Here is a 16693-nt window from a genome sequence, read left to right as displayed (position 1 = left end):
TCACTAGAGAGACTTTAACCGAACTTATCTGCTGACTGTGTGCGTCAAATGCGCATGCAATGTAGACGTGGTAGAATAAGCTTTGCATATGCAAATAACAATTCTTGAATGACCAAAACTTAAGTCAGTCGTAGCATGACCTCTCAAAAATTTTATACAACGTGACGTGTAAGCTATATTTGCATTTCGTTGACAAAAAAACTCATCAATTTAGGGAGGATTAGAAATTCAAAGAGACAAAAGGTGTAACTTGATACATTTCCAAACATTTAGGATGCAATGCAAGAAAATTGAAACATCGTGGCTCATTTTGAAGATCATCTCAAATTTCAAATATACGTACACCTTTCCACCACAAGAGCAATTCAAGAAACGTGTTATTTGTGAAAGATAAATTTACAGATGATATTATTTGATTGAAACATTACGTTGACAATTCCATATAAGTCATCCTAAACCACTAGAGTAGAATAATTCACATTAAATCCCCACAATGTAAACAAATATGTAAATGATAAATGATAGAAGAATTCAAACATAAGTAAATGTCGATTTCCAAATGATTATTGTTCTTTCATATTCTACGTCCGTACAATACAAGATCCAGAAAGTAATAAATTCGAAAGTGAAGGTATTTAACTTATCAAAATGTGTATTTAAGAAGAGAAAAAAGAAAATAAATAAATAATAAAATGGTGCTATGGATTCAAAGCAGGTCTGTGAAATCTGTAGAAGCCATTGTTACTGGTGCACTGACAATTGCTGCATGCCTCACTGCTTTGAAATCCAACCTGGCAGCACACACACACCGCCTGAGCCACCGCCACCGCCGCCGTCGACTGCACCCTCCCAAAAGACTGATGATTATTATTACTATTACAGGGAACTATGATCCGCTGCAGTCTTGATTCGGCCGAGTTCCCAGACGATGCCCGAGTTGGCTCGGACTGAAACGGCTCTAGCCCAATTGAAAGATCCAAGTTGAGATCAGAACACTTATACTTGTTCTGTTGTTTTTGGTCTTCTTCGGTTGTGGTACCGCTGCCGGTAGTGGTGCTGCAATTGGCCTCCGATTCTATATTGTAATTGTAGTACTCATGCTCCATTTTGGGGTGCTTCAACAATTCAAATTTGTTGTTTTTGATGGTTTTGTGATCAAATACAGCGGACGATGGCGAAGAACGATTTCTCAGGTCCAAGCGAGAGGCGGGCGTGGCGGCAGCAGCGGCGGTTGTGGTTTGGTTAAGCGGGCGGTGGGTTTGAGGGTCGAGGCCGCGGCTGATGAGCTTTCGCTTGATGTGTGTGTTCCAGTAGTTTTTGATCTCGTTGTCGGTTCTTCCCGGCAATCGGCCCGCAATCAATGACCATCTACACACATCCAATCAAATTACAAATCAATCGTACGCAGGCAATCCACCGCTTGAAGAAAAGTGGGTGATTTGGTTACTTACTTGTTTCCAAGCAAGCTATGAAGCTTGATGATGAGTTCATCTTCTTCTTGTGTGAAATTACCACGCTTGAGGTCAGGGCGGAGGTAGTTTATCCATCTCAACCTGCAACTCTTGCCGCACCTGAGCAACCCTATAAAATTATACATGAACAAAAATCGAATTTTTTAATGATAGATCATAGACGGAGGAATATTGAATTGAAACTGAATTGTTGGAAGGATGAATATACGTACCGGCGGCTTTAGGGAGGGAGCGCCAGCAGCCCTCGCCGTGCTGGCGGATGTGGTCGATGAGGCGCTGGTCCTCCTCCTTCGTCCATGCCCCTTTGTTGGTGTGAGCTTTCTCACAACAAGGTGCTCTCCCCATCTGTTTCTTCTTCTGGATCAGATACAATACAACAGTAACTCTGTGTGTGTATAGGTATATAGATATATAGATATATATATATATATAGAGAGAGAGAGAGAGAGAGAGAGAGAGAGAGTTTGTGGTGTTTTGTTTGAAGAGGTGAAAGAGATAAGAAGCAAGAGAGAGACAGAGAGTTTTGGTTGTGGAAATAGCAGGGAAGCAAAGAGATTTATATGTAAGAAGACAGACAGATTACTCATAGGAGAGAGAGGAGAGAGAGAGAGAGTCGGAGGGTTTGATTTATGAGGTGGGGAGGGAAGGATTTGACCGAGTTGGTGAAAAAGACGAGTGGTTAGTGGTTACAGATATGGCTCCATTTTGGTAGGTAGCTCTACTTTTACGTCACATTCCTATTTCCTTCCCTTTGTGGGATTTTCTTTTTCTATTCATAATTGATAATTCAAACCACTTTTCCTTTTAAGATATTTTATGACGTGGAATGGAAATACGTATATTAACGGTTAATAGTCACTCATAAGCGTGAATCAGAATTTCAAATCAATTCAACATTTCAAATGCTTCCACATCGGCGTTTTATTTCTCCAATTATATTTTCTTTACTAACAAATACGATATTAATTTGAAGCATTCTGATTTATAGTTAGGGGTTTATAAACTCAAGTGGTACATTACTTTAGTTCAGACTAACCGGTTTAATTCTCATTTTACTATTTACGAAACTATCTAATTAATAATTTGTGTGTGACTTAAAAGCAGTAGAAAGTCTTTCTCATCAAGAGTAAATACTCTCATTATTCGTATATCACTTAAATTCACTTTATTTATAAGAAAAGAACATAAAAAATAGATTCGTTGCATGAAAATTTTTCTCCATAGAAAGAAAACACTGCATTAATACAATTACCGAATTGCCCCCGATCGCCTAAAATTATTTTTCCTGTGGGCTGAGGTTTCCTTACATGGTGGTGCCTTACTCGAGGGGCATGTTTGTCTTTTAGCCAACAGTCTTATCTTACTGTGTACCATAATTTTAAAATTTGGGAACAAATTAAAGAGGAATATTCCGAGTCATATATTTTATGCTATTCCCTCCCAATGGTAACAATATTTTCAAAAGGGTCCTCAAAAAGTATAAAAGGATTTTGTTTTGTCAAAAGGAGGATGAAAAGGGTATCATAGTGAATATTGGATATTGGGGAAGGATATCAATTAGGGAAAAGTATCTGGTATGCATAGCAAGAAGAATAATGTTAATCTTATCACATTTTATATCATGTATAGCATCGCATAATATGGCAAGTAGGTGCAATGTTATGCATGACATCTTATTGAATGTCGATTATCTTATTGAATGTTTACCGAAAGAAAAATGCTAGTAGATCTTTGGTGGTTTGCCAAACTGTGGTCTTCCCACTCTTATCAAATATATCATATGTTACATCATGTGGTATTAAAATTGGTAAAAATCATGGTGCGAATAACAAAAGAACAATAACAAACAAATCAAGAAACAAACCAACCACAAGAACTGAAAATAATTTTTTTTCATTGAAAAAAATTGTCATGGCGACTACATACCAAAGGATTATATTTTGTCTGACTTATACCTCGTACTAAACTACAAGCTATATTAAAAAACCTAAAATATAAAACATTAAAAGTACCATAATACAAAATCAAATCAAATATAAAATTAATAAATTTCAACACTCCCCATCAAACTCAGGTGGTAAAAAACATGAGTTTGCCAACAAAAAACAAAAAAATGACAAACAGATGTAGGTGTTGTTAGGCAAACAGTTAGATGCATTACAGATATAAGCATATGCAGATGCCGAAATTAGATGTAGATTGCCGATGCAGGATGCCAAAGCCGAAACCGGATCCTCTCCGGATCCCAATCATCTGAGCATAAGGATCATCTGGTAGGGAACCATTGAAATTTGATCCAACGGTTACAACTATTATAACTTTTATAAGGATCCCTATTTATAACCGTTAGATTAAATTTCAACGACCTGAATCATTTGATCCTTAAGCTCAGATTATTGGAATCCGGTTCCACCAAAGCCATGCAGATTCTGGATGCAGAAAGATTTAGATGCATATGCAAACTCGGAAATCGGAGTACTGTTCATCAACGATACTTGGTGTGTTTATTAATCTAACAAACACAACTCTTATCAAGACAAAAAAGGAACAGCAATTGACAAGAGTGACAGCGGAAATCTTATCATGACCCAAGACGAAACCAAAATACATACAATGTCCACAAACCAAAATTATACAGACCAAGTAATACTACAGGAGCGAATTAAACTCTGAATGATCAAACCCGCTTTGTTAACAAGGTAAAAAGTTAGATTGTGAAGGACAAAGGAAGAAAAACAAAATATGTAACAAATAGAGGAACAAACCGACTACAAAAATAAAGATTGTCACGATAACTACATGACATTGCACTATTATAATTGAAAGTCACGTGACAGTGAACCTGTTTTATGTAAGTTGCTCTGAAAAATTACATCAATTCAATTATCTTTCCAATACAAAATCTAAATTCTAAACCTAACATCCCAAATAAGAAATGCTTAACTAGGACCATCTAAAGTAATCTCATTGATACAAAAGAATTTTCACTTGATCTTTTATTGTACATATACAACGAATTGAGTAACAAACTACATGATACACTATTTTTCTAATCAAACAATTTTAATGATACAATAAATTACAGGTGAACAAAAGATCGTAATTTGTGAACAATTTTATGTATTCAAATCAGTCTTGTTTGTTTAGTTACCGCTTTCATTTCTAGCGTCTGCTCTTTACACATACAATCTGGCATGGGAAATGTATACAGCGACGCACTGGGTTTTTTCAGTTCAACACCCTTTTGGTCACTGTGGCGAAGCATGTCTTGCATCTGCCGTTTGAAATCTTCCCATCTGCAGTATACGAAATAGGGATGAACATAAATGTTAAAGTTGTTTGTCTACGATGCGTTCTAGTGCAAACAAACGACCACTCAGAGGAAGTAATCAAATTACATCCATGTCGTTTTGTGTGTGTGTGTGTGTGTGTATATCATTTGTTGCCCCATTTTTATTTGCTAGTTTAATCTGGATATACTATGGAAGCGACAACCATACTGAAACCATTACAGAGAACACTGAGGTGCTTGGAGTTAACAAAGGTCAAAAAGATAAGCAATGCATGGTAACAATACACATTCCCAGCCCAACACAAAGAGAAACAAAATGTTAGAATTGTACAACTATTCAGATTGTTTTTGCATTTTCAATCGAGTTTTAACATCTGCAACATGCACAAGTCAAAACGTAGAAAGACAAAGAAAGCAAAGACATGCCTTAGAAAACTATTCAACAGAGTTTAAAATATGTGGTTTTTTTTTTTTTAGTTACCGCTACGTGTTTTAGGTTGCATGGATGAAACTGAACAGATGAAGTCAAATTTAACTTAACACTTCAACCACACGTTACCTGATATTGGGATTATCAAACAAAAGTGTTAATTTTCTTTTATCAGGCTTGATTGTCTTTGAATGTCCTCCATAGAGATACCGCCTGTGACCCATCAAGAAGTGGGGGAAATTTCCTCCCTGAGTGGTGACAAATACTTCACTATGGAGGCAAACCGTGTAATCAAGAGCCGCCAACCTAGATAAGTGGCCCTACATCATAAAATTTAGCATTGAAAAAATTAACTTGAGCTAAGTCTATTATTATATGAAAAGGAGTAAAATTAGAAGAATGGATCTCCTGCAGAAATGGTATAATACATATTTCACTAGTTTGAAGCTAATGTTTGCTTTTGTTCTATGTGACTGATGCGTAATTCGTTGGAGATGTAATTGCATTCATACGATACCTTAAAAGGAGCAAGTTCTTCTGCAGTTGCCAGTGTATCCTTCATTTCCAAGTGTGGAAACATCTGTTTAAGAGGAGCCATGTACTTCTCTGCTTTATAAATTTTTCCAGCTGCAACGTAAACTGAGGTGGTATTATCAAATCCCATACCCCTGAGCATCATTCCTACCTACAGCACCAGATACTTCATTAGTCACTAAGGTTGAGAAAGAATTCAATACTAATCCCTATTAGGATGAACTTTAGCTTTATGTTCTGTACTTGGTCCAGCCACGGCCAGAACAGCTATCGGACAAAATTTGACCATGTTCATCCAAAATAAAAATCAACAAAAAATGTATTAGTCAAAACAATAATGATGATGCGGCATTAACATTTTGTTCATTTAAACAGAAATACAAAACCTTCAGAGGGGCAAAAAAAGTCCCCATGCCCCTCCCGCCAAAACCCTCTCTTTCCCACCACCTCCACCAAAAGCAAAACCACTGTCCAGCAAAAGAGACGCAATCTATCTAAACTAATCTCCAAGCCCTTTCAATTCCAAAAACTCATCTTCCAGCGAGCAAAACTTTCCAGGAACCCTAGATTCTAGACCAACGCCAAGCTGTCAAGCATGCTGTTTCGCAGCTCAGCTACGCTGATTCGGGGATGAACATCGTTCAGATCATATTCAAACAGGATGGACAGACCCAAAAAACTGCTGAAATTCATGGGATATTGAAAACCCACAAAAGCAGAAAAAGACTACCAAGATTTGGAAGTACAGAGTCAGTGAAGTGCAAAATGACGATAAACGACTCTTTTTGAAGGGAGGAGATTTGACCGGTAAACCCTATTTACAGCCACAACCACAGTTCTCATATTTTAAGTTAAAGACCACAAATTGTTAAATAGACTCCAATCTCTTTTGTGTCAACCCCAATTGCTTTCAAGCTCATATCCTACTACACCACCAAAAGAAAGATAAACAGCATCAAAATGGTCAATCATATCCAACATTGCAATCACAACTTAATAATTAACATCAAACCTACAATTCATGAAGATGATTTGATCAGCAACATTCGTAATTATATTCACAGGGAAATCATAGAAAAAGGAAAGGCACTAAAGCTGAGGACTAAGTCATAAAAAAGGTAAGCCACTAGAGCTGAAGGCTGAAGTCCTGGTCCTAATCATGCACGACCCCAACTAAAGTTGGCAACTAGGGGTACGAATAAGCCAAGCCTTGCAAGCAACTTGAAAACCACTCATCAAGAGCTATAATTACCTCTAGACCATTTGAAGACTAGATAAGCTAAAAAAATTTAGCTTAAGCTAAGGTCCTGAGCATGTTCTTTGGAGTATTTTGACTATGACAGATATATGCATAAGAGGCCAATACATTCAAGTGTTTGTGCTTTCCTAAAATATAATATTTACACGTATTTGCGCTTTGGAGGATTTTGACTATGACGGATATATGCATGAGAGCCCAACACAAATTTGCATTTTCCTTAAATAAAATATTTACAAGTGGTTCACAAGCCTCTTAAGATTTTGCCAAGCCAGGACCGACCCCTATAAATATTAAATTAGCTGAAGTAGAAATTATCAGCAAAAGATATCTGAACACTGAACAAGATTTTTCTTTTAAAGAAACTTAGTTATCCACGTTTTAAAATATTTTTCAAAAACCCAAGTAGCAGAAGGATTCACAGCTTAAACTGAAGGAGAAAGAAAGAATAGCATTATACCTCTAATGGAGTTAAAGGGCACTTCCCATCCACACGATTTGCACCTGGCCTTATTACTCTACCCCTTCTCCTGAATTTTCCTCTCCAACTTCTTTCTCGAGCAATATCCATTTCATGTTTCTCTTCCTCCCCGCCATCATATTCACAGCACGAAAATGCTACCATGTCCTTTGACAAAGAGAGATAAAAAGTTAGAAATTGTTCATTTAAAAGATACTACAGTCACAGAAGAAATCAGAAATGATTCATTTATAAGGATAGCAAAAATTACACACCTCTTCAAATCGAAGATGCACTGAAACATATTTTCCCCCTCTCTGGGAGCTACTTTTAACCATTCTTTCAACCATTTTATCTGCAAGCGTTCTTATAGAATTTGAGAACCTCAGTGTTTCAAAATTCGCTAAGCATCTAAGCCTTTGGACCTTTGATGGAACTGCCAGAGCCAATCTGTTGGAAAAAGGTGCAATTCGCACGGCCCTGCAACATGGATTGAGAGAAACTATATATAGCTGTCACATAAAATGTAATGCAAGTGCATGACTCAAAATTAAAAAATTAAAAGGTAAAACACATTATAATATAGATATAGAAAGATAGAAAGAAAGAAAGAAAATGGGAGAAAAACTAACTACAAACAACAATACAGGCAAGACACATACCCCATTTGTTCCAACTTTGGGAGGACCTTTTGAAGATAGTAAGCTGGACTTGACCAACCTTTCACTCTCAGATTAACAATGTTGCTTATATTATTGTCAAATCGCTCAAGTATGTCCCCTGGGAGCTCCCTAACCACATTCACGTGATTTCTGAGAGCATGAATGAAGAAATCTTCATCAAATATGTTCCCAAAGTGGCTGCAACAAGTAGAAAATAAAACGGTCAATACCTTAAACATCAAAACATGACAAGTTTTTAATATTTTAGATTTTTACTGCCATGCTTTACAGATACTCTCAGTGCTCAAATTTCAAAGCTTAGGATCTCCTAGACAACCATGCACCAATGAAGAGGGTGCCAGGTCAAATTGTATGTTGCATCCAATACACATGCAAGCACTTTTTCATCAACTACCTCCATTATAAGCCACTATATGGTGTTATTCTTTTTGGCTGAAAGAAGACCAAGGTCTAAGTAGGAGGGGGATCACAGTTGAGCTCTCCCTCTATATGAAGTTTGCTAGAACTCAAGCTATAAGTAACTAATAATTTTTTACATGAATCAAGGAGGGCCAAAAGACTGACACAGAATCACAAGGATCCAATTATTAAACTTAAATCAAATTCATTTAAAAAATAAAAAAATTGGAGAAGGAACAACACTGAATTACAGTGAGAACTCCCTCACTTGCAGGCTACACACACTTCAAATGAGGAATTCCCATTTGCTAAGTTTTATTTTTATTCAAAAATGTGCATCAGCCAAAATTTGGCAATTCATATCTAACCAAATAGTTTGGATAAGGCTTTTTTGCAGTTGTCAACTTGTCGTGGCTGATGTAGAAACTAAGTTAACCTAGTTATACCTTTCTGAACTAATCATGCTAAACTATTTAGAACGACGAATAAAATAAAAATCTACATGTATGTGGTAACGCAGATGATGATGATTAGATCAGAATCTTAATGGTACAATAAATCTAGTAATCACCTTGAGTCTTTCCAGACACTATTTAGATGAAAAATTGGAATCAGAAGCGTTGCATTCAATAGTCCAGCCACAGCAACTGCATCACAAATCTATTAAGGCCGTGAAGAAAACTGTCAGAGAAAAAGAAAGGAAAAATCGGATCCACAAGACATGTCTTTTGACACAAGTTTCTATTGTCAGCTATTCATGAATTTCATGCAGAATCCTTTTGTCCAAGTCCAAATGTAATTTGATGGAACAAATAACAATTAGACACTGAAAATTACAATAACAGGGATGGCTTTGGTCTCGCATGAATATCATATAAATAAATGAGTTGAAATACACATGTAGATAAAGGAAAATGTAAGTTTGGTGGACAGTCCAGAATGTTATGTTGGCACACTAATATTTAGGCCATTGATCATGTAGATTCTTGTTCAAATGCCTGGTTCCAATTCAAAGCAACTCGGTGATTGATATCTTTATGCAAAGATCAAAATCACAAAAACAATGACAAAATGCATTCAAAGCAACCCAACCAATTAAAAAAAGAATCCAACCACAACACACAGATAGCAAACTCTAACCATGGCAGCCACCCAAGTCCAAGAAAAATTGATAATAAATCAACAAAGCCATAGCAATCAAGAAAATGAATTCCAGTTATATGTAATCACACCTACCGACAAACGTTGCTGATTCAATCCACCATTCGCTTCAATTATAAAGAAACCATTTGACTTTGGTAGTCCTGTATTCCGTCCAAATATTTAAAACACAGCACCTGGTTATTCATTTAGTTTTTAACAACCACATAATTATTCATTCTATTTTCCAATAATCAGAATAACAGAAATTTAGATTTAAAATTCCTCCCAAGTTAACTTACTGAAAACATACCATATTCCGTTTCAAACACTTTTCATTAAGTAATTTGCCACACGGCATAAACATGGTGTTAAAATGGTGTGTAGCTGAAGTAATATGTCTTGGGAGACGTGTGTGTAGTTGTGTGCGCACAACAGCAGGTGGCAGGATGTTTTCATTTTCGAACAAATCCTGTTTAGTACTTTTTATGCACCCACTCCACCATTTATCGAGTATGTGTGGTGATAGACTCTTTACAGGCATTTGCAATCCATATTAATTCTGAAGCATCATCTCTAAACAATTTGAAAGTGCAGTTTAGTGTGTATTGGTAACAGAGTCTGAAAAACCCACCACATACTGAGTTTGAATAAGAAAATTCTGGGTAGCAAGTATGATAAATGTATCCATTTGATATTTTAAATACGTAATTCTCAGTTTAATTGTGATCTTCATATGAGAAAACCAAACCTTCATTTGAAATATCGTTGCTAATACAAGGCTTCCAAACTTGCCGCACTTTTGAATTCCACACCGCCATCAACTGCATCGTTTTCATATCAGCATACAGTCAATTCACATTGTCTGTAACCAAAATATTTGCAGAAGTGCATAAGTAACTACCTAAGTGAGCCCCCCATAAGACGTTACTCTAGAGAGGAACCTATCACTGCAATTTCATATAAAGACATTACATTTCTATACCAAAACTGATTCGATTGACAAGCACACCGTCCTTTTCCTTGTTCGGATTAAACTATGTGTTCTTTTTCAATCCTAGTACAGTCAGATCAAATTACCCAAATCAGTAGTAAACCCTACTGCATAACAAAAGATAGTTGACCATATCAAACTTAACACACAAGCATGCGCATAGATTGGTATAATGCTCTAAATTTGCCACGAATTCACCAGAGACAGAAGAAAATGGTGCACTTAGAATCTCCACCCAATGGAATCGAATCGAAAGTTTGCAAGAATTCACTCACCAAATTGTGAGTGTGATTGTTCTCAGCCTGCATATGAGGCCAAAGCTTGTGAAAAACCTGAGGGCTCCTATACACTGAGCCGGGAGGCGACCGCTTACTAACCACAACAACCGCATGTTTCAAGCTAACTACATCAAAGTTCACCGTGCCCATATACAGCAACATCCCCGAAAGGTACAACAATGGCGCGAACAAAAGCACGGCGCGGCGCTTAAAAACGACCGAGATGAGCAAGACGACAACCTTCTCCAGAATGCTCTGCTTGGGCCCTCGGCGGCCGGCTGCGTTCTTGTTGCGGCCGTGGCGGCAGCGGGGGGAGGATGGCGGAGAGCCCGCGGGTCGGGGATTGCCGAGCCGGCTGTAGCCGTGCATTGAAGAGCAGAGAACTCGGGTTCTAGAGATTGGGGGAGAGAGGGGAGTCGAGATCTGATCGCGGGAGCTGAGGAGGCGGCGACATTACTGATTACGTACCATCAGAGAGAGAGAGAGAGAGAGAGAGAGAGTGTGTGTGTGTGTCAGTGGGAGATGAGGTTTTGGGTCGGTGGGGGAAGAGAGAGAGGATAATATAGAAGAGCGTGTTGGAGGCGCGGGCGGCTGCAATCACGGGAAGTGGAGATGCCACTCTGATTTGATTGGATGACAGTGCCAGTGGGCGGCTGTGGTCTTAGGTGAAAAAAATATAATACACTTTCTTTTTATTCTCTTTATTTTTAATTTTTTAATTTTTTTTTTTTTCAAATATTAAGCATTTTTCTTGTCTTGAGACTACTATACGATTCTCAAGTAGTGTTTTAAAAATCGGTCTAAGCGTTAGGCAGGTGAAGGACCTGATGCAATTTAGGCCGAAATGTTGAGAAAAATCAAGTAGGGGTCAGACGGGCTAGGTGGTTTCATTGTTTTTAATCTTTTTTAATTAAGTTGAAGGGTTTTCTAAATAACTTAGTTAATTAGTGAATTTTCAAATTTAATTTTTCTTATTTTTTGCTGCATTTGTTAATGAGGATGGCAATATGGCTTAAGTTTTAAGTTTAACTTTGATAAATTCTCAATAGAAGTATATTTTTATTTTTTAGAGTGTACGTAGGTACATATTTATATGTTATATAATAAATTTAATTAAATATGCCTAAGGGCTAGACTTCAATCTGCAATCGGACTAATGCATAACGTTTTTTAGAACCTTATTATCAAGTGAGGCCAAATCTTCATAGTTAAAGTATCTCCAATTTTGGACGCTCTAATGCATGATTGTAAATAAAGAAAGTTGTAAATACATGTGTGAGTTTCATATTGATTTTAATATAGAATATCAATGAAATTTAGGTTTGTAGGAGTTGTTTATCTCGTACACATACATTTTCATCCACATTTTTTTTTATTTCTTCAATCCAACTAAGTATAAAATGAGAAGGGCTTGAACAAGAGGTTAGACAACAAAAGGGGTGGGTTTCTATAAAAATCTTATTAGACATTCAACTCGTTCTAAGAAAGAAAAAAAAAGGAGCTTTTCGTAACAGAATTTGTAACATCCCACATCATCCAGGGTAAGCATTATATGTATATTTTTATCTCTACTTAGCACAAGGCCTTTTGGAGTTCACTGACTTCAGAGTTCATCGGAACTCCGAAGTTAAGCAAGTTCATGTGAGAGTAATCCTAGGATGGGTGATCCATTGTGAAGTTCTTGTGTGAGTTCCCAGAAACAAAACCGTAAGGGCGTGGTTAAGGCCCAAAACGGACAATATCGTGCTACGGTGGAGTCAAGCCGGGGATGTGATGGGGGCTTAGGCGGAATGTGACAATTTGGTATCAGAGCCAATCCTTGACCACTGATTTACTACTCTATAACCAAGCCCCGTCAAATTTACATTTAAGCCTCCTTAGCTTTAGTCTCTTTCATAATCGTATCTCCCATAATTTTTTTTTCTATTTGCACAATCATTCATTCACCACCATCTCTACTGTCTCACCACCACTGTTGCTGCCGCTGCTATTGCCACCACCTTTTCCACTATCTCTTAACAACATGATCCTCACCACCTGTCATATCAACATTACCACAATCAAGCCTCACAACTTTCGTTAACACAACCACTATGTACCACCATCACTCCCACCAACATTGCCTCTTACCTTGTTATTGCTACCAGCATTTTACCCCGTCATCTTAAAATTTATTTTACAGAAGTATTTACTAACAAACACTAATTTATTATTTTTCTGATATTTTAGATATTAAAACCAGATATTTTCAATATTATTTTTTCTCAAATATCATTATCGGAATAAACTATCAAATGCATTCTCAAATCATAAAACTGCAAAATCCTTAACAAAACAGATTAAAAAATCCTTTTTTTAAACGCAACCGTGTGGGCTCTCAAAACGGCCCCAACATAATGGGCCGTTTTCACATACTGGACTGGTCGAGCAAAGAATGCCCATTAAGGAAAGTAAAGAATTGTCAAATCCAAATTCAACTGAAAAGGGTAGAATCGACAATATGAAGGTATGAAAACCCTAATCTAAACACTGCGCTCGTTGCCCTTGAGAAACCAGTCGGTCCCCAAACTCCAAGCTCCAAACTCCAAACGCCGTGGTGAAGATGGATAAAGGGGCAGGAGAGAAGAAGGAGGGGCCTGTTGTCATAGACATAAGGCGCTATTACTGCGACTACTGTGGCATCTGCAGGTCCAAGAAGTCTCTCATTGCTTCTCACATTCTCTCACACCACAAGGTTTTTACTCCCTTCTTCTTCTTCTTCTCCTTAATCTTGATTCTTTTCGGTCGAATTATGAATTTTGACGAATTGGGTCTTTGTTTTTTACAGCTTTTCTGTTGTGGGTTCACTTTGTTTTGCCTCTAAAACAAAAATTACAAGTGAGGTCTGTTCAATTTTTTAATTTTTTGAATTTTTGATGCAGGAGGAGATGGAAATGGCTGACGGTGATGGAGGTGGGGAGGTTGGGGAAGAAAATTCCAATACTTGTGAAGAATGTGGTGCCACTTTCAAGAAACCTGCACATCTCAAGCAGCACCTGCAAAGTCATTCCCTTGAGGTATTGTTTGCTTTTATCTTTAGGTCTCGCCTGATTAAAACAAGCTGAGATTTGTAAGGAGTTCAATTCTGCGTGTTGCCTTTAATGCCTTGTCAGCTGACTATAAATCTTCCATGGACTACTTGCGATGAAATCTTTCGAGGGATTTTGTTATTCTCTCACGAGTTGTCAGTAAACCGGCAGCAGGTTTTAATGTATATTTGTATCACTGTGATATGATATGAGTCTGATGACGCATTTAACAATTGCTGATTATGCGTATAGCTGTCTGCAATTTCTGGATGAAGTTTGTGTAATCTTTGCATCGATCGAATCGTTTAAAGATATAAGTTTTGCAGGAATCAACATATATGAAAAATATACAATGGATAGCGTGAAGCATTGGATCCCACACAAAGAACTCCAAAATGCGATAAGGTTCAGACTTGATGGACTAGTACCAGGTGGGAGACCTCCTGTGAAGCTCCATCAAGCGAACCTGAATCACGCGCTGGTTGGTTTGAGGTTTGATGACTGTTCAAGTGTATTCTGAAATTATTTTTATGAGTTCATCAATTTATTTCAGCTTATTTATTTCAGAGGCCATACATTTGTTCAGTGGATGACTGCCATTCCAGCTACAGACGAAAGGACCACTTGACCCGCCATCTCCTTCAGCACCAAGGGAAGCTTTTTGAGTGTCCAGTTGAGAACTGCAATCTTAAATTTGTTTTCCAAGGTAACATTAAGAGGCATGTCAATGAACGTCACACTGAGGATTGCCCTTCAGCTGATTGTGGAGCGCAGAAGCAGCATGTATGCCAGGAAATTGGTTGTGGAAAGGCGTTTAGATATGCTTCAAGGCTGCAGAAGCATGAGGAATCCCATGGTAGCTTTTGTTTCCAAATTCTATTTTTCTTTTCTAGTTTTGTGGTGTGTTGTTTGTGAATGCAATGAAATAATGCAGATACATATAGATACACTTTTTTTTTGCTTCAAAATGAGAAAATGTGTTGGTGTAATCCTAAACGCTGATGATATCCTTCCGTAATGCAGTTAAGCTAGATACAGTGGAGGCATTCTGCTTTGAACCAGGCTGTATGAAACACTTTACCAATGAGCAATGCCTTAAGGTCCATATCCAGTCCTGCCACCAACATACTACCTGCAAGATATGTGGGGCCAAGCAGCTGAGAAATAATATGAAAAGGCATCTTCTCACACATGAAGGGAGGGGTTCAATAGAAAGAATTAAATGCGATTTCAAGGGTTGTCGTCGCACGTTTACAACTGTAAGTCGTTGACTAACTTTGAAAAGAGAGAGAGAGAGAGAGAGAGATCTTTTATAACATGATTTCGTTTAGTCAAGTGATCGGTGAACAAGGAAAACTAGTATTTATACCAGTGAATGGATTGATCATAAAATAATTGTTGACCAATAAATTTTGTTATTTTCATATGTAAAATATTGTGTAGTTATTCTGTGTTGACATTTGGTTTTATGTCTGCAGAAATCGAATCTCTCTAAACATGTGAGAGCTGTACACCTTGAGCATAAACCTTTTGTCTGTAGCTTCTCGGGTTGTGGCATGAGATTTGCATACAAGCATGTGAGAGATAACCATGAGAAGACTGGATGTCATGTCTATACCCATGTAAGATTTGCTCTTGAATCTTCAATTCCGTCATGTGTTGCCTTTTTTCATGTTCTTTTGAGCAAGTATATTTAAAGGCAGTGTTACAATATCTATTCACATGGATAACATCAACTGCTTTGAGTTTCAGGGGGATTTTGAAGAGGCTGATGAGCAATTCCGGTCAAGGCCAAGGGGTGGCCGTAAGAGACAGTGCCCCGACATACCAATGTTGGTTCGGAAAAGGGTAACACCACCAAATCGGTCAGCCCAGGAGTCCGAGTACCTCTCCTGGTTGCGATCACAAGAGGACAGTGACGAGCATTGAGTCGTGCCTTATGTATGGATGTGGTTTAAACATTCTTCCACGACGCAAATCGAAGTTCATTGTGGATATAAATCTGAATTCTCAGATATGTAAAGTAGGAAATTTTGATAGTCTCTGAAACGGTTCATCATCAAAGATCGAGTTCTTAGGTTCTGTAGTTTTGGAAAGGTAGTTTTGATTACGCCGTTCGAGTTGGCATGTTGTACGACTTCTGAATGTTATTTAGGAGAAAGTAAAAAAATTAGTGACCTTGATACACAAGCCCTATTTCAGCCTTATTCTTTACAGTCTCATATAAGAACATAAAACAATTATGAAATTTATTCTGTGAAGATACGTTATGCTCGAAGGGACCAATGTCCCCGTGGAAATGCAATTGATATTGAAATCGTTATTTATAGGAGTCGAATCAAAATTTACAAGTAGAAGAACGTGATTTCACCTATCCATTCCACTTGTGTGCCAAGGAAATGGACTCGAACCCCTTCCCAATCACGAATAAGATCAAGAGGAGCCCGAAACCCCCCAACTAAGAACGGAAACGGAAGCCATTTGACTCAGTTCACATTCGGCCATTTTCCATTTGCAATTCCGTTCCCGACGCCGTGATGCCAAAATTGGCATCACGTTTCCACTAGACTATAATACTAGTGAGTAGCAACAACTGCTCAAATTGGTTTTGTTTGGTCGCTGTGAGCGGGTTGAACCGGTTTTGATAGCCGGTTTATTCTTTTTTTTTTTTTTTTTTTGGTTACA

The 16693-nt window shown here is 37.7% G+C and overlaps 3 protein-coding genes across 5 annotated transcripts; 1 reads left to right on the top strand and 2 right to left on the bottom strand.

Moving 5' to 3' along the window:
• Positions 1 to 530: 530 nt before the first annotated feature.
• LOC103952575 (transcription repressor MYB6-like) lies at positions 531 to 2087 on the bottom strand. The gene is made up of 3 exons (XM_009364190.3): positions 1685 to 2087; positions 1452 to 1581; positions 531 to 1368 (listed from the first exon to the last, which is right to left on the bottom strand). The coding sequence occupies exons 1-3, from the start codon at positions 1815 to 1817 to the stop codon at positions 699 to 701; spliced, it is 933 nt and encodes a 310-aa protein (XP_009362465.2). The 5' UTR covers positions 1818 to 2087; the 3' UTR covers positions 531 to 698.
• Positions 2088 to 4416: 2329 nt separating this feature from the next.
• On the bottom strand, positions 4417 to 11400 carry LOC103952574 (O-fucosyltransferase 9). Its single transcript, XM_009364187.3, is given in 11 exon segments — positions 4417 to 4644; positions 4647 to 4768; positions 5324 to 5514; positions 5712 to 5879; positions 7447 to 7614; positions 7722 to 7926; positions 8109 to 8306; positions 9100 to 9188; positions 9765 to 9832; positions 10420 to 10492; positions 10938 to 11400. Coding segments are annotated over 11 exon segments (1683 nt in total). The 5' UTR covers positions 11310 to 11400; the 3' UTR covers positions 4417 to 4615.
• Positions 11401 to 13466: 2066 nt separating this feature from the next.
• On the top strand, positions 13467 to 16215 carry LOC103952573 (transcription factor IIIA-like). 3 transcript variants are annotated; one of them, XM_009364185.3, is made up of 6 exons: positions 13467 to 13674; positions 13862 to 13996; positions 14576 to 14864; positions 15032 to 15267; positions 15487 to 15630; positions 15761 to 16215. In XM_009364185.3, the coding sequence occupies exons 1-6, from the start codon at positions 13543 to 13545 to the stop codon at positions 15935 to 15937; spliced, it is 1113 nt and encodes a 370-aa protein (XP_009362460.2). In that variant the 5' UTR covers positions 13467 to 13542; the 3' UTR covers positions 15938 to 16215. The 3 variants fall into 3 exon arrangements, with proteins under 3 accessions (XP_009362460.2, XP_009362461.2, XP_048439635.1); XM_009364186.3 differs by lacking the exon at positions 13467 to 13674 and adding an exon at positions 14335 to 14489 and having other exon boundaries at positions 13861 to 13996; XM_048583678.1 differs by lacking the exons at positions 13467 to 13674; positions 13862 to 13996 and adding an exon at positions 14061 to 14489.
• The last annotated feature ends 478 nt before the right edge of the window (positions 16216 to 16693 follow it).

The sequence above is a fragment of a genome, unplaced genomic scaffold (assembly GCF_019419815.1).
Source record: "Pyrus x bretschneideri cultivar Hongxiangsu unplaced genomic scaffold, Pyrus_bretschneideri_v1 Contig2, whole genome shotgun sequence".
NCBI classification, from domain to species: domain Eukaryota; kingdom Viridiplantae; phylum Streptophyta; class Magnoliopsida; order Rosales; family Rosaceae; genus Pyrus; species Pyrus x bretschneideri.
The sequence above is the reverse complement of the archived record's forward strand: the minus strand, read 5'-3'. Positions and strand labels throughout refer to the sequence as shown.